Source organism: Camelina sativa, chromosome 14 (genome assembly GCF_030686135.1).
Source record: "Camelina sativa cultivar CO46 ecotype springtype chromosome 14, ASM3068613v1".
Classification (NCBI taxonomy): Eukaryota; Viridiplantae; Streptophyta; class Magnoliopsida; order Brassicales; family Brassicaceae; genus Camelina; species Camelina sativa.
Window position 1 is genome coordinate 13,154,817 of NC_141893.1, and position 27,868 is coordinate 13,182,684.

The window sequence follows — 27,868 nt, forward strand, 5'->3', positions numbered from 1 at the left end:
CACCCATCAAATAAATTTCTAAAATCTTATTATTCATGTACTCCACCAAATAAGTTTTATCCCATATAGACATATTGAGTTTCGTTTATTTAATTTATTACATATATATATATTATATTTCATATTTTACTACTATATTATTTCCAATTATTTAACCATGTATATATATATTATATATAATATTAGAGAAGTTTAATAACTTAGTACATTCATTATATTCGTTATAAATCTTTAAAAATCTAATTGTACAATATTTTTAGTTTGAAGAAATTATAATAAAATATACACATGTATAGAAACAAAAACATAAGACAACAACTAATACAAGAGAATACAGTACAAAGGTTATTAGATACGGTGTGGAGTAGAGGATACATGCCAGAGCTAATTAGGCTGTAGAGATGGGGTCTGTGTCATAGTCAATATCCTGCTCACTGAAATTAAATGTCAAAAACAAATACATAGTACCAATAATATGTTGAAAATGTGTAATAATCTAAATATAACTAATACAGTATTATTAATTTCAAATTATAATAAACATATTGGCCCGTGCAGTAGCACGGGTTACTACCTAGTATAATGGTAAATATTTTTTATTCATCAATAGAATTCATAAATACAGAAAGATTAAAACATAAAGGTTGTAACCTAATGAATAAATTAGAAAAGCTAAATATAAGAATTTTCTAGCGTTTTCTCATCTTTGAAAATGGAATTTTCTCAAGATAGGATCGATAGCTAAACCAAGGCTTTCATATGCTGGATCATATAATGAATTTTGTATCCTGAAATAAAAAGGTAAAACGTATTTATTAGTAATGTTCATAACTCTCTTTGTAGTCAATGATAAAATACTGTGAAATAAATATAATAATATGAAGTTAATTATATATATGAAAATACCATTAAAAAGTTATATATGGAAAATTTGTAACTAGTAATCATGTAATTAAGTAAGGTTGATGTAGTTTTGTGTTTTGGGACAAATCTGTCATACTTTTGTTGGATCAGAAACAATATAAACATAATTATGATATCCATAAGAATGATATTAATATTTATATCGAGAGTCCTATGATAATCAAAACGACTTATGAAAATAGATCGAAAAAGGTGAAATGAAAAAAATAGATGGGAAAGTATAAACCTATGTTCACCGGGAGGATTGGCTGCATTTGAATCAACATTGCTTACTGGCAACGATCCTCTGCATTATTGAAATGTATTTTTCTCATCAATTCTGTTTATCTTGGAGAGTAACATATATTTATATACTACCTTTCTTTGGTGGGCAGGCGATGATGATTCTCCATGCACAAATTGATTTTGATGATTTCTTCTTCGACGCCCTAGAATAGCACTTGTCTGTAATGTACACGTATCATCAATAATATTTTTTTATTTTGATAAAAGTTCTAATTGTGTATACATATCTAGATATACATATGTGTGTATTAATGTTCTCTATATAAAAGATATTTCTAGTTTTGATTTTTTCTTTAAAACTAAATATTGTTGTAAAATGGTCTTTTGATGTGGCCTTCAATAAACTATCAAGTGAAAGTAAATAATCAAAGACGTTGGAAAAAAAAACCTTGTGATGATGTGGGACCTTAGATAACAAAGTAGCGATAGGGCACCGAGCTCGTTAGTTATTAATGTTTTAGTTTTTCTTTTAAATAATAGTTAGGTTTCTTACTGAAATTACTTATAAGAAAAAAGATAATCACATAGTTCATTCATCGAATGAAATATATGGTACCTGTAGGGGAGTAGTCAATGAGTTTGTGCATGGACGTATTTGTGTAGAAGTCTCTTGTTGAGGGGGTCTAAAGCTCGGAAAAGGCTGACCTACCAAATCTTGCGCGTTGCCATGATGCCTAAAGAAATGAGAAAACTGAATGAGTTCAAAAATTAAATTGCCACAGAAGAAAATATCTCTTGTACTAAATTTTGTGACGACTATATATGTTTGGACTTGATACCTGGTAGAAATCGACGGTATTTGAAGTTGAGGAGAGGTCACAGCAAATTGATTTTGTAAAAGATGAGTCCTGCATTAACCCAAATAATTCAACAGATATATATATATATATATATATATATATATATATATATAAAAGAAAATTCTATATAGGAAAGAGAGATATTTAACTTAGAATAAAATAATGGAGAAAGATATATATTTGGTAGAACTCGACGACATTTGAGGTTGATATATATATAAGAGATTGAACGTAGACTAATATATATACCTAGTAGTAGTAGACCTCGACGGCATTTGAGATTGAGGAGGACGCATAGGAATTTGATTTTGTTGAGGAGTCCTGCGTTAATCCAAATATTTTTAACAAAGAAATACATGACTTTATAATATAATTGTAACTATTATATATATATAATTGTAACTATTAGGTGAGTAAATATATCAGAGAAATCCATATAAAGGAAAGATAAGGAATTAGCATGTATAAGAGAGAGTGAACTTAGAATATAAAATATTTATAAAAAAAATACCAAGTAGAGCTCAAAGGCACTTGAGATGGAGGAGGCATCATAGAATTTTGATTTTGTAGAGGACAAGTCCTACGCAAGACAAATTACTTAACACAGAAATATAAAATTTAAAAGAGATCAAACATAAAACAATATATATACCTAGTCGAGCTGGACGGCTCTCGAGGTTGAGGAGGAACCATAGAAATTTGATTTTGATGAAAATAATTCCTGCATATTAACCAAAATAATTTAACAAAGATATATATAAAAAGAATAATTATATTTAAGAGAAATTAAATTTAAAACAATATCTTTACCTAGTCGAGCTCGATGGCATTCGAGATTGAGGAGCAATCATAGAAATTTGATTTTGTTGAGAATATGTCCTGCATTAACCCCAAATTAACTTATCTATATAACTGTAACTATTTGGTGAAACAAATATATAAGAGAAACTCATATCGGGAGAGTGATAGTATTTAAAATAATATAACAGAGATTAAACTTAGAATAATATATACCTGGTAGAGCTCGGTGGCATTTGTGGTTGACTAATGGTGTTAATATTTTCATTTTGTAGGGGATGAGTTCTGCGTTAACGAAAATAATTTAATAACTAAACATATAATTGTGATCTTATATAATGATATATATAATAGGCAAGGTAATTTTACTTTGTAAGAGGAGTCACAACTTAATTAAGTTGTAAATAGTATTTACGGAAAAAAAAGATGATCTTACATAACCAAATCTGAAACCATCCTTGGGGGGAGATGTTCGTCTTCTCTGTTTGTTAAAGCTCTCGGAGGTGGTTGCTGCTCGTACATGTTGAAATGTGAACCAATAGGACCATGTTGGTACGCTGGATAATTTTCTGGTCTGTATTTCATAAAATTTAAAAAGACATTAGAAACATAGATCAATGTTACATGTATATTCAAAATTAATGTATTTGTAACTAATTTGTTACATACACAGGTGGTGATAGAAACTGATCTTGAAGATGATTTGGTAACTCAAAAGAATCAGTCAATGGTTGCTGATGTGCATATCCATTGTTTCCTTCTTCGGTTTGTTGAACAATATTTATCTGGCTCATGAAAAATATATTAATCAGATACTTCATCAAAGTAATCAATGATCAATAAAATTGAAAAAAAAAGAAGTTTTGTTTACCATTGTAGAATTATTTGGATCTTGAAATGAATTCATAATCATGTTTTGGTTGGATAAGTATTGCTGATCTGATTGTATGTTTGAAAAGTTTCCTTGTACATACCCATTTGAATGGCAAACCAATTGTTGTTGTTGCTGCTTCCGAGAAATTATCAATATATAACCAATGATGGTTAGTTTTGATGGCATATAGTAATGATCTTATCTGCCTAATTCATCGAAAACTAATTAAAAGTGGAAAAAAAAAAAGGAAATCTAACGTACCATTGCATAACCACCTGGTTCCTGAAAAGAATTCAGCATGTTCTGTAATAAATCTTCTTCATCTGATTGTTGTAAATATCCATTTGAATTGGATAATGGTTGTTGGTGTTGTTGCTGCGTAGGCAAAATGAAAACGAACATAATTATATATTATAATTGATTAGTTTTTTAGCGTACAGTCTAATCTGGTTAATAAGTATACATTCGAATAAAAGAAAAAATGAAATTTGTAATTTACCATTGTAGAAACATCAGGTTCATGAAAAGAATTCAGTATGTTTGGATTTAATAAACCTTGTTCATCAGATTGTTGTACATAACCATGTGAATTGGATAATGGTGATTGTTGCTGCTGCTAAGGCGAAATAAAAACGAATTCAGTTATTAAACCATATTGATGGTTTAGTGATTGCATATAGTTTTATTTATGCCTCATAATGAATTGTATATTAAGAGAAAAAAGACTAATTAAAATAACTGATAATTGGAAGAAAAAAATATATGTATATGAAATATATAACTTACCATTGTAGAAGCATCTGGCTCTTGAAAAGAATACATCATGTTTGGATTAAGTAAACCTTGTTATAATGATTAAATGTTCTATAAAATGTGTAAGAGTAGGTAACATACCACGTCAGGTGGATATTGTGGTATTGTTAATGACTCTGGCAATGGGACTAGACTTGGTTGTGTACTCGTTGTGGGAGTAGCATCGCTTATTGCTGGAACGGAGAATAATCCAGCAAATACTTCGTCCATGTTCTCAGTTTCTACTATTGTAGGGTCTTGCCTAAGCTCCTTTATATTTCACAAAGGCAACACTTAAGTTTATTCATCAATATAGACATATCACACAATAGAGTTTTATATAAAACTTGAAGCACGACAAAAAAAAAAAAAAGGTATACCATTGATTGAGGAAATGGTTCTGGTGACGGGGGGAACCACGAAGGACTAAATGGCAAACTTTGATCATCAAGCATATTGACTTGTTTAACTGGAATATACCTGAGGTAATCATAAATTGAATTAGCAAACATGTTTGGCTTCTCTTTGAGTAAACTAGCTAGCTAGACAAATACAACAGTTCGTCCCATATAAATTCTAACATGAGGAATCATTTTTTGTATACCGATCGATATCATCCTACTTATATGTATTCTAATATCAGATTCGAGTATGAATTGACGAGAAGAGAATCTAACTGAACCATATTGTATTTAACCACACACGTCACACACACAAAAAAAACTTTGGTTTAACCAAAAATAAAGAAAAAAGTTACTCGACCATCTTAATTTTAATTGATATTATAAGAAAATTAACTTGCCAACCTCTAGTTTAGGCTTGTGCAAAAAACTCTAATAAAAAATCTGAACTGGAACCAAACCAAAAAATTGGACTGAATTCAAACCCAGAATTTTCGATTTAATCAGGATTTTAGAGATTCTGGAAAAATCTATACCCCATCCAACCTAAACAGAATTTTTACATTTACCCTATTAAAATCTAAAATTCCCTGCCTGAAAAACTCAAACCCGTTCCTACTAGAAACCGACCCTAATACTTGGATGCCCAACCCTCGTTTAGTTCATATTTTTGGTTTAAAACTATTCGATAGTAAAAAAATAAAGTAATTCGTATATGTACAGAAGAATTAAATAAGTGTATAGAAAATAAATTTCACATATAACACAAGCAGAATCAGCCTTGATCAAGCAGAATCAGCTTTGGTCGGAAGCTGGTTAAATAATAGCCTAGCTTTTGCCTCATATAATTATTTTATTTGAAAATGGTATTTATTTTCCCTTTGGAGAAAGTCATTTTTTGCCTTTGAAAAAGCCATTTTTTGCCTTTGAAAAAGCCAATTTTCCTTTTGAAAAACATTTCTTCCCTTTAAAATATTGTTTTCTTAGTTTTAGTCTTAGTTTTGAAAAAACTTCTTAAGGCCTCTAAAATATCAGTATACAAGAAAAATGCCTCTAGCTTTTAGTGTATCCATCAAATAGACAACATTGATAACTTTCCTGAGCACTTTCATCTTGATATATGAATAACGAAATATCAAACTAAATAAATCTATGTGATGATGATTCAAAAACAATAATTTTCTTTGAAAAAAGGTTTGCAAGAAGAAAATAACTCTTTCTTTCTCACCTTCAGTAGCAATAGATTGATCTTCTTTTAGGATTCTGCACATGAAATCTAAGGATTCATATACAAAGAGAACAAAACAAAAGATAAATAAAAATCAAAGAAGACAAGAAATATTGTTATATGTTGGAAATCAGTATGGTATTTACTCATTATCTAGACATATCTCTACTATGTCTCTTTTGTACAATTCAATAAAACTTTGATGTAGGATCTGAGTTGCAATAGAGCTAAACTGCAAAGAAAAAAAACAAGAGACACTTACTGGAGAGTTTGAGTAAAAAAGGTGGAGAGTTTGAGTAAAAAAGGTGAGCGATATGGAAACTGGGGGAGTTTGTATGGATGATATTGAGAACCCTTCCATATAGACATATATATACCCAATGTCCAATGAAGAAGCCCTTAGCTACTTTATCATCATAATGACACCTGTTCAACTGTTTTGTATCTTTTTGTTTTGCCAGCTTTTTTATAATTTTTTACTTTAAAAGTATTTATAGTGAATAAATAAAAAAATTACATTACTGTTGAAAAAAAAAATTACATTACTTGTTTTTTTGTCATTATTCAAAACTCCACTAATTTACCCTTGGTATTAGTAGATATACTTTAGAGATTTTTTTTTGACTTAGTTTACAGAATTTATAATCTATTAACTTAAACACTAACTAGTTCACTAAAATCTCTTTAAGTAAAAATATTGCTTATAGTTAAGGTGAGTTTTCGTGGCGGCGCCGCAAAATATAAAACTAGTGAAAACTAATTTACATTTTTAGATAATGATAATGAATAAACTAAATGTAACTATATTGTCGGCGCCGCCAATTATAGAACTAGTGAAAGCTAGTTAACATTTATAAATAATGATAATGCATTATTAAATTTAGCTATATTGTTGTTATGCAATGTCGTTAATTATAAAGTTATATGTGAATTTCAAGATAACACTGTAACTTATAAAAATTATAAATTAAAAAATAATATATTAACTGTTAATTATTACGTTTTACTAATATTTTACTATTAATTAAGTTGATACAATATTTTGTACCAAATTAAGGTGATAAAAAATTACTGAATACTTTGATTATTATTATGCAAATCTCAACAAATTCATTGTATTATCCAGAAAAAATCTAAGACATAATTTAATTTATTTATGTAGATATGTCATTTTTAGACTAAAGACAATCCCAAGATGTAAAAAAATCAGTGAATTGACATTGAGTTGTCACTCTATAATCAGTGCTTTTTACTTAAATTAGAAAAGTTTTTTTTTTTTTTGTATTTTCTTCCTAAAAACTAATGTTATTCAAGGTAATATATTTTAAAAGAGTAAAGCATAGAAATAAAATAAAAAACTATATATATAAAAAGTATAGAAAGTTATGTTAGGAAAAAAAGAAAGAGAGACAATGATTGTTACACGTGTTATTTGCAATGGATTCTACTCAAATCTGTCACCGTTCGTTGCTTATGATGATTCTGTTCAACTGACTTGACTAATATTGTTTACAGGCTTTAACTGTCTGTTTTTTTTTGTTTGCAACCGTTACATCTTTTTAGAGATTTTGTCAAACATGGAAAGGTATAGAGACAAGATAATCAGATTTTTTTTCCTTTTTCATAATTTTGACATCTCATGAAGCTATTTTCTTTCCCTTTATTTTATTTTTATGGGATAAGAAATTTACAAATGTATGAGCTTTTTTTCTTTTCTTTTTAGAAAGGTGAATCTTAAAGAAAAATGGTAGAACACTGGTTTATGTAGATTTTTTTTATTATTATTATTACTATGTTGTAAGATATTCTTTAGACACAAACAAAAACTAGCCTATATACAAATTTGGCGTTTCATAAAAAAATAATGTAAACCATCTATACATTCAGCCCATATTAAAATCTTTAAGTTACCATTGTGCTTCTATATTAACCCGTTAGCAGTACATTAATCTATATAATAATAACAATCCGAATAAATGCGACCAACAGTTGTGTTTTTTCAATCGTACTTTTTGGATATTTTTTGAAAAGTCGTGATGGATCATTGAAACGGTTATTTATGTAAAGTTACAACTGTTCACTGTAAAGTTGTGTTGATTAGAACATTCATACCTTTTGAAATCTATATATATTTGTCTGTTTGAACTGTTTTCATTTTTTTTTGTCATGACACAAAATCAACTAAATTTTCAATCTCAACGGTTTATATATTTTTCTAAATTATTTTCTAGCATTCATTCTTTTAAAAGTCAAGAAATTCTCGATTTAACAAAAGATTTTTGGAATGATGAATCTAATTTACATTTTTTAGTTAGTTTTAAATATAAAAGTTTAATGAGAATACCTATAGTGTTTTTTCAAGAGTTAGATGAATTACATAGTGAGTTTTTAGATTTGACTTTTCAATATGGTATCAATCCGAATAAATGCCACCAAAGATTGTGTTTTTCAATCGTACCTTTTGGATCTTCCAAAAAATCTGTAGAAAATTTAAATTATGTGTTTAACAAAAAGTTGTGATTGTTCATTGTAACGGTTTTTTTGTAAAGTTGCAATAGCTCATTGTAGAGACATAGAGCTGTGCCTATTCGAATATTCATATCTTTTGAAATCTATATATTTGTCTGTTTGAACTGTTTATATTTTTTTTGCCATGACATAAAATAATATAAATTTTCAACCTCAACGGTTTTTACAGATCTCTAGATTATTCTCTAGCATTCATTCTTTTAAAAGTAAAAAATTCCTCTAATTCCTTATCTAACAAATGATTTTTGGAATGATGAATATAATTTACAACTTTTAGTTAATTTTATATAAAAAAAATAATGAAAATACCTATATATTATAGCAATCCGAATAAATGCCAGCAAAGTTGTGTTTTGTCAATCGTACTTTTTGGATAATTTTTCAAAAAAATCTGTAAAAAAAATTAAATTGTGTGTTTTATACAAAGTTGCGATTGTTCATTGTAACGGTTTTTTTGTAAGGTTGCAACTGTTCATTGTAGAGTTGTGTCTATTCGAATATTCGTATCTTTTGAAATCTATATATATTTGTCTGTTTGAACTGTTTTCATTTTTTTTGCCATGACACCAAATAATATAAAATTTCAATCTCAACGGTTTTTACAGCTCTCTAAATTATTCTCTAGCATTCATTCTTTTAAAAGTGAATAGATTCCTCCAATTCTTGATTTAACAAAAGATTTTTGGAATGATGAATCTAATTTACAACTTTTAGCTAATTTTATACCTAGAGTCTTTTTCGAAGAGTTAAATGGATTATATAATAAGTTTTTGGATTTGACTTTTGAATATGGTAATCAAGATGTCTTCTATTTAAAAGCAATTTATATGAGTTTTTAGGTATAATCAAGTGCACACACAACAATTGCAATTTTTCGTCCTTTTCGTAAAAAAAAAAAATTTTATTTGTTTTTTTTAAAATTCAAACGGTTGTATCTGTTCATTGTAGAGTTGTGTCTTTTCACTATATTTTATTTATATTTTTTCATCACAACTTTTCATTTTAATAGGTGTGTCTATTTAAATAGTCATGTTTTTTGAACTCTCTTTATATTTGTCTCTTCATCACTAACTAACAAGTTCGTTAAAACAATTTTTCCATTTTATGTTGAGTCTAGATAATTGAATATATTCTATAATCTAACTAAAATTTTAGAAATGATTATAGCAATAGAGAAATTTTATACAACTTAATATTGAATTTACAGTTGTGTCTATTTATCTTAACTTTCCGTTAAAAAAATATTTCCTGTACACAAAATCGGAATACAAATATAAATTTGAGAACATGACAAAAGAATTTAGGGAGAGTTACTATAATATTACTAAATTGTTTTCTTATTACTAGAGTAGTACAAAAAGGTTGATAATTACTATAATAACTAATTATGTACCATTTGTACCCCTAAAACTAGTGTTAGGAAAAATGCAATTACAGAAAATACCATTAAGGAAAAAAAAACATTGGAAAGTGGGAGAAAGTCTATCGTTGGTTTGATGGTATACAAATCGGGTACATAAAAATGGTAGAGAAAGTTGGTATATTAAGTTGGTAGACTGTAGGTGTACGATAGATTAAAATGGAAGATTTAGTTGTAGTGATGATACACTTATGTGAAAAGTAGATTAATTAGGTAGATTTATGTTCTTGGTAGATTAACTTGGTAGATTAATTGTGTTTGATAATAGACTTATTAATTGGGCGAGTTTTTAGATAGATTTTATTGGTAGCGCAGATATTTTTGATAGACTTATTAACCATTGCAATAGATATAATTGACAGACTTAAGATGCTAATAAATTGTTTTGGTATACTTATATAGTTAATAGATTCCTCTGACAGATTTATAAAAATGTAGCGGTAGACTTATAAAATATGGTAGAGATATTGTTGGGTGTACGTACATAACGTTCTTTTGTTTAATGTATGTTGCAGTTTGGTGTACGTACATAACGTTATTGAGATTAGTGTACGCACATAACATTCTTTTGCTTAGTGTACGTCCATAAATCCGTTTTCATGAAAGATATTATTGTAATTTTGTAGTCATCTTCAACATATCTTCTTCTGCAACGCTAGCTAATATTGTCGTTGTTGTTCATCGGAAATGGAACAAGTAAGAGATGTTACTAAAACAAGTAAGAGATGTTACTAGAACAACCTATGTAATTCGTAATTGTTTATTTATTTATTATATTTCCGAGAGGTAATGAATAATAACCACACAAATTTACATTTTATCTATAGAGGGTAATATTTAGATAACATAAATAGTATTTGTCAAATTGTATTACTCAGTTCAACTAGGTACAACTAAATATATATTTAGATTTGCATTTCTATTTAAAATATGAAAATGATAATTAAGGTTTATAAGAATTTCTTTACATATTGAACTATTAAAGAACCATGTTTAATCAACAATACAAGAATTTATCACTTTCTAATATATACTATCGTTTTCACATAAAACACTCTTTATAGTATAAGGAAGACTTAGCAAGTGATCACCTCAAATGAAGCAAAAGAGGTGAAACCCAAGTTTTTATGAACATTGTGTTATGAAAACTTTGTATATGCTAATTAATAGTGATAAATCTTGTGGCCAACTGCTAATTAATAATTTATATTGTAGTCCACCTGGAAATACGAAAAAATGCAAAAGTTCAACTATGAATATGAGAGTACAACTGGACAACTATGTATTATTATGTGTATACCAAATAATTTTTTACTAATATTCTGTTGTCTTTGGTTCATTTTACCACATGTGTGATGATTTTAAATGAATATCCCGCCGCCAAAAATTTATTTATTTTTCGTTTTCACATGATCTATATCTACATTTATTTTAATAGCTCTATAGTTGCACCAAATAGTTCAAGTTATACTGAAATTTCTCAGTTGTACCTAAGTGATCTAGTTGTACATAAAACCTCACATTTACCCAAAAATTTTATTAATTACAACCAAACAAATCTCAGTCCCTCCGTCTCTGTTGCAATTCTTTTATCTTCTGCAAAGACTCCATCTTCTACTCCTTATAGCTTCTAAGTAGATATTATTTCCCATCTATTACTTCATTAAGCTCACCCACTTCTTCTCTCAAACATCTCTACTATTTCTCCATCCTTTGATCCCTTTTCTGATAAAGATAGAGTAAACCACACATCTCCAAATAAATATGTGAAGTTTAAAATCACGTAACATAAAAAAAACATTGATAAATGCATCAACTAAATATGACAAATAAAATTCAGCTCTAACTTCTTAAGAAGCCAATTAATTAAGTCGATCTCCACCCACCAAAGCGAAGTCTCATTTACCGATAGCAAGCGAAATGAACACCGTTGACGAGAGCTCGTGTGTGTCCAGTAATGAACCTTTACCCATCGGGGTTAGTAAAAACCAATAATCTCAACAAGCTTCTTCAGCTAATCAAAAGGAAGGCGACACCATTACCCACGAACCATACTTCAAAATAGCCATAAATAAACTAGTTTTCAGTAATTAGTCCCAGCAAGATGCTTTGTCTAGTACTAGAACCTAAAGAATTCATAGGCACATTGGTAGGCTGTATTGTACATACACATTTCTAGAACCAAGAGTGAGCGAAAAGAATAGAGCGGCCATAAAGATTGCATAAGCTAGAAAGATATCAGGAACCTAGTATGGACATTTATAGATTAAATTCAGCAGTTTAAGCTAATTCTAAGTAGCTACATACTAAAGTGAAGGATCTATGTTGCTGTTCCGTGCATTGATAATCCAATACGACATAGATAACAGTAAAGGAGGTGCATAAACTGTTAAAGAAGAGGTAGTTCTGGATAATACCTGATGCAATCCCAGAAGCCGCACCAGATGCAGTGAGAGCTATTCTCCTTTCTCTGTTGTTTTCCATCATCGATCAAAATCCCCTTTATAATAAAACGGAAGTACACAACATTGTTTTGTAGACTATATAATTTTAATAAGTTGGTTACAAATAGGTTATACATTAATGATAGATTAATTGGTTACAAATAGGTTATACCGAAAATCTTAAAGAGAATATTCTAAAGAATAATATCATATAACTTACCATATTAATTTTCTTTATTAAATTATTCATCAAATAAAATCTTTTGATATCTAACTTAATATATTAATTTGTTAATTATCATTATACTTCACCTCTCATTTTTATATATGAGTTTATTTTGTGAAACAAATAAATTATCATATTATTTATTATAATTAAAAAATAGTTTTATTTTCGGATATACCATAAGTTGAATTTTTAAAAACAAATATAAATTGTTCAATCTATAAAATATTCAAGCTTTAGTAATATTATTCTTTAGAAATAATATATATTGAATTAAAAATTTTACTGAGTAACGGGTCAAAATTTAAATATTGTAAATTCAAATTTACAATATTATGTCTTATAATGACATTCAAGTCATGATGAAATATAAATTGTTGAAATAACTTCACATATATAATCTAATACAACATATTAAAATTTTATTTTAAAATCGAAAATATACAAAATTTTGTATAAAATAAAATTTAACCAGTGTTATATTACGGATACTTATCTAGAATCATTAACAATATAAAACTTACAAAATATGTATCTTTTTTCAACCCATCATATTTAGCATATGATTTTATTGTTAATGTTTTATACAAAAAAACTTTTAAAAACAATCACATAAATTATATTTTATATAAAAATTACAATATAAATAAGCACTGGTTTTAATCTAGTTTTATATTACCACGTGAATTGAAAACCCAGATTCACACTTGCCAAAAAATGTTTCAGAAACAAAGAAAAAATTAAACACAAAACAGAGTTGTTGAGTATTCTAAAATTCAACTTGGCAACACAACAAACAGGTCTAGCTAAAAACAAAAGAGCCGAATTTACATATATAAAGTCGTTGAGTATTAAGACTTTGCGGTCTTACAATTACTCAAGAAGCAGAGATTAGGTCAAAATCTCTCCCAAATTATATCTCTTTATGCAAAATAGAGCTACATAAAAAAAAACGAACTCAACCGATCGAGATCCATAACACATCACCGTCCTAAAAAGACATTTTACATGAATTCGATTGTTCAGCATTTCATTAAACTCGAAACTTTAAAACATGCAATGGTTACCAAAGTAGAAACTGTAGAAAATCGGAGCTTTCACCGGTCGATCTGTCCATTTAGCCGGAAAATGTGACCGCTTTTTTGCTTCTCCGGTAGGCCTTCATGCTTCAATGCGCTTTTGGCTTTTTTTATGGATTCCAAAGTAGAGAAGAAAAACAAGTTTGGGCTAGTGATTAAAATTGAGGTTTTTGTTTCGTTTCTGGAGATTTGATAAGGCTGAAAACAAACATATACGAAAAAAGGAAAAAAAAAAATTCTGATGAAGATTATATCTTTCAAGGTAATTAAAGAAATAGGGGAAAAAAATAACGGAAAAATAATAAACCAAAATCTAGTCATTGAACAAATTTCTCCAAAAACACCTAATGAATCAATTTAAGCAGATATAAGTTCTTCGGATTAAAAAAAAAAAAATCACATCTAGATCTGTAACAAGAATATGGTTTCTTATGTTTGGATGCTATGATTTTGTGGAAAAAGATGAATCAATTAGAAAGAATTAATCTGGTCTTTTTTCCAACCAAATTTAACTAGAAAATGGCACAAACCGTAAATAAACACACAAATACTGGTTTCCAAGTAATGTTCAAACTTTTATGTATTATTACTGTAAGACTGATTTCAAACGTAATATTATGGTAATAAGGCAACTTTTATGTATTATTATAGGTAATTTCCCAAAAATTTAATGTAAAACATCAACCAGAAAAGAACAATATTATACTTTTTTTAAAAGATGAACCAACAACAACCAAAGCTTTATGATTTGTGGATCTTGTTTTCCAAGAAACCACTATACGAACAGGAAAATAAAAAGGATTAGTCGATGAATCATAAAAAACAGCAAGATCGGAATACAAATATAAATTTGAGAACATGATAAAAGAATTATTAAAATTTATAAAACTATAAATTCAAGAGAAGACAGTTTTTTTTTTTGAGTTATGGTAAAGGACCTATCTTTTTAGGGTTTCCAGCTTTTTAGGGTTTCTAGTAGATTTAATATACAACTTTAAAAATCATTTTAGCTTAACTTGGAAAATAAACTGAACATAAATGAAACCCAATAATTAACATTCAACCAAACCCAGAATCAAAACTGAATAAGAACCCAAAATTCTTAGAGAATGCTTTAAAAAGTCTTATAAAGTTACTGAAATTTTTCTTTTAAAAGTCTTATAAAATTATTGAAAATTTCTTAAAAGTTTCTTCAAATTAATCGATTTTCTATTTTATATTCATAATGAAATAAATTGAAGTAAACTTTAATATAAAATTCTTATTTTATATTTATTTCATGTAAAATTTAATAATTTAGAATATGATATAAGAACAGGATGTATCAATACTGTGTACTATATTCTATCTTTTAGTAAAACTAAATAAATGTTTTCAATCCATTCATATATATGCTTGGAAGCTTTTATGCAGTAATTTTGTAATATTTCTTATGGATTACAAATGACATTAATTCATTATGAACTAATAAATAGTTTTATAAAACCTTGCCGCCCTTTCCTCTTCTTCGTTCTCTTTTGTTTACTAAGAACTACAAGAGATCTGGCTCTTGAAACCTGATAACCAAAAAAAGTGAAATATATAATTTACTATTGTACACTCATCTGGCTCTTGAAAGGAATTGAGCAAGTTTGGATTCAATAAATCTTGCTGATCGGAGTGTTGTAAATATCCAGAAGCAATGCATAGTGGCTCCTGCTTATATATGAAAACGAATTTAATTAGTAAAATATGTTTTCATGATTTTTTTTTTTTTGGAAGGCTTTTTGGTATAATGATTAAATGTTCTATAAAATGTGTAAGAGTAGGTAACATACCACGTCAGGTGGATATTGTGGTATTGTTAATGACTCTGGCAATGGGACTAGACTTGGTTGTGTACTCGTTGTGGGAGTAGCCTCGCTTATTGCTGGAACGGGCAATAATCCAGCAAATACTTCGTCCATGTTCTCAGTTTCTACCATTGTAGGGACTTGCCTAAGCTCCTCTATATTTCACAAAGGCAACACTTAAGTTTATTCATCAATATAGACATATCACACAATAGAGTTTTATATAAAACTTGAAGCACGACAAAAAAAAAAAAAGGTATACCATTGATTGAGGAAATGGTTCCGATGACGGGGGAACCACGAAGGACTAAATGGCAACCTTTGATCATCAAGCATATTGACTTGTTTAACTGGAAGATACCTGAGGTAATCATAAATTGAATTAGCAAACATGTTTGGCTTCCCTTTGAGTAAACTAGCTAGCTAGACAAGTACAACAGTTCGTCCCATATAAATTCTAACATGAGAAATCATTTATTGTATACCGATCGATATCATCCTGGCTACTTATATCTTAATCATAATAATAATAATACTATTAAAAGAGGTGTACGTTTGGATAAATGTCCAAAATCCTTATTATATTTACTCAAATTGCCACTCAATTTTATAAGAAGGAATAGCTTTATTCAAATTGAAACGGATAAAATGGTCAGAAAAAAAACAAAATCGATTACTCGACCCGTTTTGTATAAAATCCGCGCGTTTTATCTCCTGTTCCTTTTTTCTTCTAAATTGAGTAAATTTGACCTAATATTATTATTTGTTTATCTCCTCTCTCGATCGCCGCCCACAGAAGAAAAGAAGAGGAGGAAGAAGAAGATGTCTCCGATGATGAAGAAGAAGAAGATATCCCCGAAGCTAAATGGAAGAAATTGAATTTGGATTTCAAGGAAAATAAGCTAGCTTCTGGAGATTATGTAAGCTGTTGTGCGAATGTTTTGTGTATAGTTGAAGTGTGAGAATGATGCAAATAAGGATTATGCAAGACAGTAAGAATGTGTTTCTTTTTTCAGGTTGATGCCGCCGTTCGACAGCTTCAGAATTAGAAACTGGTCCAGCAATTAGACCTGCAGAAAAAACAACTGTACGATGTTGAAACCAAGATCCAATAGTTGGTAAATAAACCAAACATCTTATGATGATGAACTTATCTCAGACCGGCTTTAAAATTAGGTCAGGTCAGCAATTACTTGGTTTTTTTGTGGTCGTGTTCCTTTTCTGTCTTGTAGAACGACTAATTGGATGTTTAACTCAGAGGGTCTATGGTGTTATTTCTGCTTCTTGAAGATTTAGTTGGTTAAAGATATGATATTGCTTGGAGTTCATGACAGAGAACTATAAGAAACCCAACAGACAAGTCTACAAAGCTAATTACTTTGAGAAATTGCAGGAGTTGGTTTTCTAAGTTATATATCGAATGTTTTGGTGAATGAATTTTCAGATTTTGGTTTGAGTATTAATTTTCTGACTTATAATTGCAGGTTTTGGTAAAGTAATTTGCAGCTTTTGATTTTTTGAGTTATACATTGCAGGTTTTTGGCCAATAAATTTGCAAATTTGGTTTGTTAAATTGCAGGATCGACAAAGAGAAATCGATTATGAAACAGTTCATATGCTATTGACATGTTTGAAGCAGAAAAAAAAAAAAAAAAAGAATGGGCAAGATTAGTCTAATTTCAGCTAAGTATATTGTTACAATTTTATGGGCTGAAGTATATGAACATATGAGTCCCCTTTTTTGTAATTATTTGTACAATTAAGTATGCTCAAGTATATGAACGTGAAATGGCTCTACAATCTTGCAGTGATCTCCTTGGAGCTGAAGCTTTTCTGGTTGTGACTATCGCTGGTTTGTCTACGGAGGTGAAATCAGGACAGGTCTCAGGTTCCACGGCGGGAGCATGAGTTGTTTCGTGAGTAAACGCAACCAGGTCTCTCAGTTCAGTTTGTGGCTGTGAAACTGCAGACTTCTGCAAAATGCAATGTTCAGTTACAGGATGGGAAGGCACCATTGTGTGAACAAGAGTAGCTTTGCGTGTCTTTGCTCTTAACTCAGCTTGTGATAGAGATGTTGCAGGTTCAAGTAGAGGAAGAGAAGGCACATAGTGGACGAGAGCAGCTATGCGTGTCTCCGTTCTTAGCCCAGCTTGTGATTGAGAAGTTGCAGGCTTCTGCAGAACGATATGTTCAGGTAATGGAAGAGAAGACAACACTATGTGAAGAGGCGTGAACATCCGCTTCTTCTTAAACGGGTCATGTAGTTTGTGTTTTTTTCAAATAAACCATTGGTGATGATGATATGAGACAAATTCGGAGTGACTTTTACGGGACTTTACGTCTCTGTTCGGCTGATTTTTCTTTTGCCCCAGCACAAAATATAATAAATATTATATTTAATTTTATAAATTAGATAGTTATAACATGTAACTTAGGATATTTAATCTTATAACATGCCCCAGTTCAATCCTCTGTGTCAAGAGTGTCCTTTTAACCAGTATATTCGTTTAGTTCTTTTGTAAAGATCATGACTACTATAAGTCTATAACATGTATCTAAGGGGGTTAGAATTGGGTGTAGTCTTTTGGTAATTGTACAGATAGCGGCTTCTCAAAAGCCGAGGCTTTCCACAAGCCATGTAAGCCTTTCAATCCTTAGTCAATATATTAATCCAGTGAAAAAAAAAAAAAAAACATGTAACAAATGTCACCGTAAATTGTTGTTGGCTGAGACTAGATCATATTTAATTGTTTTACTTTTTAGATCCTAAATTAAACTATATTTAAATATTAGCATTTAAATTAAACTTACAAATATTATGATACACAAATTAAATTATAAGTACTATTGTTAAATAACAAGTATTATGATTCATTCTTAGACCAAAAGTATTATAAGTGTTGAAATAAGTCAAAAATATGGTTTCCAAAAATACTGTACTTAGATCATTTTTTTAAGTGTCATTTAATTTAATTTTGGATCTTATACTTAATCGGATCTTGATCAAAAGATCCCCTTTTTAAAAATGGGTCATGTAATTTGTGTTTTTGTTTTGCAAAGCACTAGGATTTAACATAATTAATAAATTTAATTGGTTATCACTTTTGAAAATGTAGTATCATTACTTTTTCTATTGTAATGGTTTTCAGGATATATAAAACGTAAATGACATAAATAACAAAATATATGATCATCTTTTATTTTCTAAAATATAGTATAACATTGAAATCATAAGTTATGTTTTAAACAAAAAAAGTTTTGTACCGCGATGGATCACATGTTAATTAGTTTCCACATGTAGACTTATTAATTAAATTAAAGTGTGTTGGGCAGATGCGACTGCGGGTCTAAATATTTCAATAAAAATAAATATATTTTATATATACTATCGTAGGATAATTTTCTGTGGGGGTTAAAAATCTTTAAATCCGTTGTGGGATAAGTTGTGGGACAAGTCTAGCATGACGGGTTTGAACTATTAAACCAACACTAAAACTTTTAACTTATTTCTTATATTGTATTTTTATTATATAAACTACAAAATATGCAAACACGTCACAGAAAAAAGTATATTATATTGTTTCAACTAAGACTTAAAAATTAAGAATCAAAAATATATATATTAAAAACATAATAAAATTAAAAATCGTCCCGCGGTGTACCGCAGGTTCAAACTTAGTGTATTCAAATATCATATTCGAGTATGAATTGAGGAGAAGAAAATCAAACTGAACCATATTGTATTTAACCACACACACACACAAATAACTTTGGTTTAACCAAAAATAAAGAAAATAGTTACTCGACCATCTTAATTTTAATTGATATCATAAGAAAATTAACTTGCCAACCTCTAGTTTAGGCTTGTGCAAAAAAATCTAATCAAAAATCTGAACTGTAACCGAACCAAAAAATTAGACTGAATCCAAATCGAGAAATTTCAATTTAATCAGGATTTTAGAAATTCTGAAAAAATCTATATCCGATCCAACCCAAACCAAATTTTTACTTTTACCCTATTACAATCTAAAATTCCCTGCCTGAAAAACTCGAATCCGTCCCTACTAGAAACCGACTCTAATACTTGGATGCCCAGCCCTCATTTAGTTCATATTTTTGGTTTAAAACTATTTGATAGTAAAAAAATAAAGTAACTCGTGTGTATAGAAAATAAATTTCACATATAACACAAGCAGAATCAGCCTTGGTCAGAAGCTGGTTAAATAAGAGCCTAGCTTGTGGCTTATATAATTATTTTATTTGAAAATGGTATTTCTTTTCCCCTTGGAGAAAGCTATTTTTTGCCTTTGAAAAAGCCATTTTTCCTTTTGAAAAACATTTCCTCCCTTTAAAATATTGTTTTCTTAAATTTAGTCTTAGTTTTGAAAAAAAAAACTGCTTGAGGCCTCTAAAGTATCAGTATACAAGAAAAATGAAATAGACAAATAGACAATACTGATACCTTTCTTGAGCATTTTCATCTTGATATATGAATAACGAAATATCAAACTAAATAAATCTATGTGCTGATAACTCCACAAACAATAATTTTCTTTAAAAAAAAAGTTTGCAAGAAGCAAATAACTCTTTCTTTCTCACCTTCAGTAGCAATAGATTGATCTACTTTTTAGGATTCTGCACATGAAATCTAAGGATTGATATAAAAAGAAAACAAAACAAAAATCAAAGAAGACAAGAAATATGGTTATATGTTGGAAATCAGTATGGTATTTACTCATAATCTAGACAGATCTCTACTATGTCTCTTTTGTACAATTCAATAAAACTTTGATGTAGGATCTGAATTGCAATAGAGATAAACTGCAAAGAAAAAAAAATGAGAGACACTTACTAGGGAGTTTGAGTAAAAAAGGTGAGCGATAATAAAACTAGGGAAGTTTGTATGGGTGATATTGAGAACCCTACCATATAGGTATATATATATACCCAATGTCCAATGAGGAAGCTCTTAGCTACTTTATCATCATAACGACAACTGTTTTGTATTTTTTTTTTATTTTGCCAGCTTTTTTATAATTTACACTATTTATTTTTTTGTTATTATTCAGAACTCCATTAATTTACCCTCGGTATTAGTAGATATACTTCAAAAACTTTTTTTTTGACTTTTTTTACAATATTTATAATTTAGTAACTTAAACAAGATCTAATTCACTAAAATTTAAGTAAACATACTGTTTAAAGTTAATGTAAGTTTTTGTGACAGCGCCGCAAATTACAAAACTAGTGAAAACTAATTACATTTTAAAATAATTATAATGAATAAACTAAATATAGTTATACGGCGCCACAAATTATAGAACTAGTGAAAACTAGTTAACATTTATAAATAATGATAATGCATAACTAAATTTTGCTATATTGTTGTTATGCGGTGTCGTTAATTATAAAACTTATAAATTAAAAAACAATATATTAACTGTCAATTATTACTTTTTACTAATATTTTATTATTAAATAAGTTTATACAATATTTTGTATCAAATTAACGTGATAAAAAATTACTAAATACTTTGATTATTATTATACAAATCTCAACAAATTAGTTGTATTTTCCAGAAAAAATCGACGACATAATTTAATTTATTTATGTAGATATGTCATTTTGAGACTAAAGACAATCCCAAGATGGAAAAAAACTGTGAATTGACAGTGAGTTGTCAATTCAAAAACTAAATTTTATTGGAGGGTAATATATTTTAAAAGAGTAAAGCAAATAAATAAAATGAAAAATATATATAGAAAAAGCATGGAAGGTTATGTTAGGAAAAAAAAGAAAGAGAGACAATGATTGTTACACGTGCTATTTGCAATGGATTCTACCCAAATCTATCATATTGTTTACAGACTTTAACTGTTTTTTTTTTTTTTTTTTTTTTTTTTTTTTTTTTTTTTTTGCAACCGTTACACTTTTTAGATATTTTGTCAAACACGGAAAAGTATAGAGACAAGATAATCAGATTTTTTTTTTTCCTTTTTCATAATTTTGACTTCTCATGAAGCAATTTTCTTTCCCTTTTTTTTATTTTTATGGGATATATTTTTGTTTAGGTGTACTTGGATAAGAAATCTACAAATGTATGTATGAACTTTTTTCGGTTCTTTTTAGAAAGGTGTATCCTAGAGAAAAAAGATAGAACACTGATTGATTTATGTAGATTTTTTTATTATTATTATTACTACGTTGTAAGAGATTCTTTAGACAAAAACAAAAACTAGCCTATATGCAAATTTGGCGTTTCATAAAAAAGTAATGTAAACCATCTATACATGCATCCCATATTAAAATCTTTAAATTACCATTGTGCTTCTATATTAACTCGTTAGCAGCCCATTAAAAGATTTAATATACAACTTTAAAAATCATTTTAGCTTAACTTAGAAAATAAACTGAACATAAAAGAAACCCAGTAATTAAAATTCAACCAAACCAGAATAAAAAATGAATAAGAATCCAAAATTCTTAGACATGCTTTAAAAAGTGTTATAAAGTTATTGAAATTTTCTTTTAAAAGTCTTATAAAGTTACTGAAAATTTCTTAAAATTTTCTTCAAATTAATCAAATTTTTCTATTCCATATTCATAATGAAATAATTTGAAGTAAACTTTAATATAAAATTCTTATTTTATATTTATTTCATGTAAAATTTAATAATTTAGAAAATGATATAAGAACAGGATGTATCAATACTATGTACTATGATCTATCTTTTAGTAAAACTAAAAATATGTTTTCAATCCATTCATATATATGCGTGGCAGATTTTATGCAGTAATTTTGTAATATATCTTATGGATTACAAATGACATTAAGTCATTATGAACTAATAAATAATTTTATAAATTAGTTTCTAACTAGTACACATTGATTTAAAATAAACCCTTGCCGCCCTTTCCTCTTCTTCGTTCTCTTTTGTTAACTGAGAACTACAAGAGATCTAATAACAAAGACTGATATAACAAAAAGAGAATGAAGAAGACAGGATAACGGTAAATATATTTATGTGTAGTTAGGTTAGTTTGACATCAATTAATTTTTCTTAACTTCAGATTTCTTTTAGATTGATTAGTTCTAGTACACAAGGTATTAGAAAGTGTCATTTTATAAAAAATCTTTGGTAGTCTAAAGTTAATTATAATGGTATATGCCTGACAATATCAGATAAGTTAATTATACAAGAAACTACTTAACTACCTCAAACTGTATATGGTAATAGCAAATTTTTATTTAACGTTAAATGTCTTTAGACTAGACCACAAAAAAGAAACAAAATGTTGCATAATTTAATATTCTTCATCAACCCTATATCTTCGACTTGTCTCATAATGTTGGACTTGTAATGTCTGCTTTAAAAAAGAGCAGGAGAAAATCATTTATCTTACCTAATCATCTAAATACTCAATTAATAATTTAATATCTAACATAATTTAATTTTATATTGGAAAAAATGGTATAAATATTTTGTAGATTTGATTTTTTTCTCTAAACGATGAATTTCTTAAAAGTCAAACTTCTCCCTCCAAACCTTGAGCAATCTAAACCTAATTTTTCTGACATAATTTTCCTGACATTCTATAGATCCCTTATCATTATTAGAGATTATCGTTTGTTTGCATCTATCATCATCAAGTAGAATCATAAGTCAATAATATATTATGTCGAAACCTTGCCATGAGGGACCTGTTCTTATCATCACTATTACAACATAGGTTATATATACCCTTTTTCACAAAACTTGAATTTTAACTGCTGAAGAACACTCTTTATCCACTAATTTAGTGCCAAAGCAGGACCAGTTGAAAGCAGGATTTGCATAGGGACCATTGAGTATACCTTGAGCCATCGTCAGGTGTGTGGCTTCGGTTAAATGATAATCGTCCCAATTCACATATTCAGAAGGGTTTTGACAATAGCTAACTCCTCTGTGTCCACATTCTTCATCGATAGTGAAGTTATATTGACCTCCGACTCCACAACAATCAGCCAAAGGTAGGTTCTTAAACCCTAAAATGGACCATATAAAACATTGGTTAGAAGATCAAACTGACGGTCAAAGACAAAAAAAAAAATTAGAAAGGCACGGACAATATTTGACTGGTTCTTGGTATCACCGGTACAAAGAGTTGTAGTAATATGCGTATAGGATGTTGACATGATGAGGGTATAATTCTTGGAGTCTTTTGAGTTCTCTCTTAAGATGTTCGTTGTGGTGCTCTCCCAATTCGTTGAGCCATGATAGAAAACCTGTGAGGGGGTCATGGTCTTCTGATGCGGTCTGAAATAGAGTAAGATAAGCCGCATAACATCCGATTGGGAAGTTTCCGGGGACCAAAAATGTTTTTCCCCCCATGTCGAAGTTTGGTTGTTGAAGTTGTTAAAATTAAACACACACGTAGGACTTTATCTTGAGGGGGATCAGGTAAACATATGTTACCACAATTGCAGAAGAAGTAGCTTTGATGACTAGAGGAACAAGCTCTTTGATTTCATTGATACTCTTTCCTTCGAAAAGTGGGTAACTAAGTCGTTCACTCCAATCTCTCCCATAAGTATCAGCGAGTCTCCAAGAATCTCTTTGCAATCTGAACCCAAAAAGAAAAAGACCGTTCCAAGGGAGCTCGATTGCAACATCATAGATATTGAGGAGAACAAGGCCAGTGTTCTACTAACCATGAGAAGACGAGGTGCATAGGTTAGATAAAATCTGCTTGAAGATGTTAAGCTGAACACTTGGACTACCATTGGTGAAATCAGATTTCATTCCTTTTTCCACAAGAAACCCACGACCGATGCAGTTGCTCCATACACCGCAAAATTGATCCCTTGATCGAAGCTCAAATTTTGGTTTCCGAAGTAAGGCGGTACGGAGTGCAGTCCCAAGAATTCGGCTGTCCAAATAGTACAACGACATTACAAAACCTCATGCAGAAGTAGGGTTTATAACTTGTTGCTCAAGCAAGAACGACCTAAAGCAGTGGTTTCGCCTAAATGTAAGAAAGATAGGGAAAATTAGGTACCGATAAAGTCGATGATGAGATTCCGACGGCCGGAGGGAGGATGGAAGAAGCTTTTGCCATAAGGAAGAAAGGTGGCTTGAGGAAGATGATCCACGTCAGAGAGATGGAGATAATTTCTGGTGTCGGCGCTGGAGTCACAGAAGCTGATGATCGATATGTAACTCCGACATCGACATTTTGATGAAGTAACAGTAACTGTGGTGGAGTACAAGATAAGTAGAAAACGTCAGATGAAGAGCTTCTCCAGTGGAGAAGTCATGGGAAGAGTTGCCTTTTTTGGACTACTAAATAACGGAGAGAGAGCATGGGATCAGCATGTTCAGTGGTGGATTCCGTGGACTCATTTGCAATGCCAACAAGAAAATAGTAAATTAGGGAAAATGGTCTCTCTTTCTTTTTTTCTTTTCTAAAATTGGTTATTTGTTGAAAATGAAGTAACTTCAAAAACGTCCATAATTAGATATGGGCTAAGTGGCACTTAAATGCCACTACAATATTGGACTACCCACTTCTTCGTCTATAACGCCTCCAATTCTCTGCAACTCTTCCAGATGATTTCTTCTTCTTTATTGCAAATGCTGGAGCAAGTACTAACTCATCATCTTTATTCATATAACCAGAGCCAAGACAGGACCAGTCGAAAGCAGGACTTGTATAGGGACCATTGAGTAAACTTGGAGCCATCTTCCGGTATGTGGCTTCGGTTAAATGATAACCATCCCAATTCACTTACTCAGAAGGATTCTGACAATAGCTAACTCTTTTGTCTCCACACACTTTACCAATAGTGAAGTTGTAAGACCTCCGACTCCACAGCAAGCAGCCAAAGGTCGGTTCTATGTACTACAAACAAGATGTCAATTAAGGAATGAAACTTTGATAGTCAAAGACATAATGTTTTAGGGGAACAAACCGTATTTAGCTGGTTTTTGGAAAAAACGGTATAAGGAGTTGTAGTAGTCGGCGTAAATGATGTTGACATGTGGATATAGATTCTGGAGTCGTTTGAGTTCTGTCTTAAGCTGTTCGTTGTGGTGCTCGGCAAATTCATTGAGCCATGGGATACACCCTATGAAAGGGTCGTGTTCTATGTACTACAGCGGTTTGAAATTGTTTACCATGATTGCAGAAGAAATAGTGCTGATTACCAGCGGAAGCAGCCTTTCGACTTCCTCAACAGGTTTGCCTTGGACGAATGGGAAATTATAATCATTCCCTCCAATTTCTCCCATGAGAATTAATGCATTTCCAAATATATCTCTACAATCTTAAAAAGAAACATATACAAGTGATCTCATCAGTTCACCGAAAATACAATATAATCACTCCAAAAGTTATCTTTTTCACTACCTGACGGCGAACCACATAGATTTGGTAAACTCTCCTTGAAACTCTTTAGCTGAACTCCTAAACTGATGTTGCTGTAAGGAATATGAAACCCGATCTCTCCTCAAAAATAGAGCTTCCGTTGCTGAGGCTATAGCAAAATTAACTCCTTTCTCAAAGTTTCCATTTTTAGATCCAAAGTAAGGAGGCACATAAGGAAGCCCCAAAAATTTAGCTGTGTAGAGAAAACAAATTAGAAAACCACTTAAGGTCTGAGAGTGATAACTTGAAGGTCAAGAAACATAAAGATTAAAAAAAAACATTACATAAGAAACCCTAAAAATCCAGCTGTGAAAGAGAACACTGATAACTTATTATCAATATCCTCAATATTCATGTAATGTTTAGGAGTTATACATGAAGAGTATTTTTATTGTTTTGGTTTATTAGTTTATTATTTTACAAATCATGTTTTGGAAAGGTTATACAGAGCCAATGGAGGGGTATGGACCGATTAGTGATAACTGATTATGACTACACGAAGCTTTCTTTTTCTCTCATAAACAACGCAATCTACTTTGTAAACCACAAAAACTTGATACTTTGGTATGTGACGTGAACGTGGTTCAATACACGGATATCTAATCTGGATCTAGATTTTTGATATTAAAATTAATCATTTACATTTATTATGTGTTTTTATATATATTTTAATATATATATATATATATATAAAGTTATTTCCAAAGTAATAATTCTATAAATTTTCAAAAAATTATAATATTTTATTCTGATTTAATATTTTAATTCGGATATATATATATATATATATATATATATAGATATTCAAACCAAATCGAAACAATAGTGTGGCATGGAACTGTTAAACTTCAAGCCCATTTCATCATCTCTACTTTGTTATCTATACCACTCACGAAGTGTTCCATTTTTGAAGATTGTATATTCTAATCCGAGATCTCTTTCGAGATATAATATCCAAGGCACCTAAAAACGCATGTCCGTAGAACAGCTCATGAGCGTGTAAGAGGAAATGCAGGACCAGTCAATATCAAGAGCCGCAAGCGGTCCATTAAGCAAGTTCTTAGGCAATCCATCGATTTGCTGCCTCGGTGAAATGAATACCGTCTCATATCTCATGTATAGTCGAAGGCACTTGACAATTTCTAACTCCTCTAGATCCACATGGCTTATCAACATTTAGTTTGTACAAACCACCTATTCCACAACAAGCAGCCTGCAGCCTAATTAAAGCCCCCTTCATGAATCCTGCAAAACAGTACATTTGGTAAAATACATAACTGTGAAAATATGTGGTTAAAGGACGACGCAATTTAGAAGTGCATGATATTTCGTCGGTTCAAGCTTAGCTATCATTAGTCATGTTAGTATTATTGGAAAATGGAATTCTCAAAATTTAATGGCTGTTTTATGTAGAATACATACATATCTAATCATGATTTCTTGTTATTTAATGGATGTTTTAAGTAGAATTAGAATACAAAACAAAGATGTATTTTGAATTTAGGAAAAAACAAAACTAAGAGATTTGAATATTATTTATAAAAACATTAAATTACAATTATGTTTTTTTCAGAGGTATGTAATTTAAATCGGCTAATGAGCTCCAAAAACAAAAGGAATTCAAAAAAACAAAGGCTAGTTTGTTGCATTAGAAAAGAAGAAAACAACTACTGTAGTCTTTGGTAAACAAATACGGGTTATGTGAAATAATATGAACCGATTACATGCTAATGAATTGTCGCTAGTTGTAAGAATATGCATGTATATATAGTCTAGGCTGTGATAATAATTGATTGATTGACTAGCATTACCCTTGTGAACATACAGT

General features: G+C 29.8%; 1 protein-coding gene, 1 long non-coding RNA gene and 3 pseudogenes across 4 annotated transcripts; 1 reads left to right on the forward strand and 4 right to left on the reverse strand.

Moving 5' to 3' along the window:
- Positions 1–973: 973 nt before the first annotated feature.
- Positions 974–4,949, reverse strand: LOC104743594 (uncharacterized). Its single transcript, XM_087486419.1, has 15 exons — positions 4,854–4,949; positions 4,576–4,743; positions 4,145–4,294; positions 3,943–4,056; positions 3,679–3,813; positions 3,477–3,592; positions 3,244–3,381; positions 3,024–3,092; positions 2,820–2,888; positions 2,662–2,730; positions 2,521–2,589; positions 2,259–2,330; positions 1,989–2,057; positions 1,766–1,883; positions 974–1,368 (listed from the first exon to the last, which is right to left on the reverse strand). The coding sequence occupies exons 1-15, from the start codon at positions 4,926–4,928 to the stop codon at positions 1,216–1,218; spliced, it is 1,584 nt and encodes a 527-aa protein (XP_087342545.1). The 5' UTR covers positions 4,929–4,949; the 3' UTR covers positions 974–1,215.
- Positions 4,950–16,353: 11,404 nt separating this feature from the next.
- On the forward strand, positions 16,354–17,965 carry LOC109128610 (uncharacterized). 2 transcript variants are annotated; one of them, XR_015580855.1, is made up of 3 exons: positions 16,360–16,552; positions 16,649–16,808; positions 17,212–17,965. It is a non-coding gene; the product is annotated as an uncharacterized LOC109128610 (long non-coding RNA). The 2 variants fall into 2 exon arrangements; XR_015580854.1 differs by having other exon boundaries at positions 16,354–16,552; positions 16,649–17,965.
- Positions 17,966–23,306: 5,341 nt separating this feature from the next.
- Positions 23,307–25,584, reverse strand: LOC104741474 (GDSL esterase/lipase At1g28640-like; annotated as a pseudogene). Its single transcript, XR_015580853.1, has 4 exons — positions 24,673–25,584; positions 24,326–24,543; positions 23,741–24,237; positions 23,307–23,659 (listed from the first exon to the last, which is right to left on the reverse strand). The product of XR_015580853.1 is annotated as a GDSL esterase/lipase At1g28640-like (transcript).
- Positions 23,382–24,005, reverse strand: LOC147928134 (GDSL esterase/lipase At1g28640 pseudogene; annotated as a pseudogene).
- Positions 25,572–27,216, reverse strand: LOC147928135 (GDSL esterase/lipase At1g28600 pseudogene; annotated as a pseudogene).
- Positions 27,217–27,868: the final 652 nt, after the last annotated feature.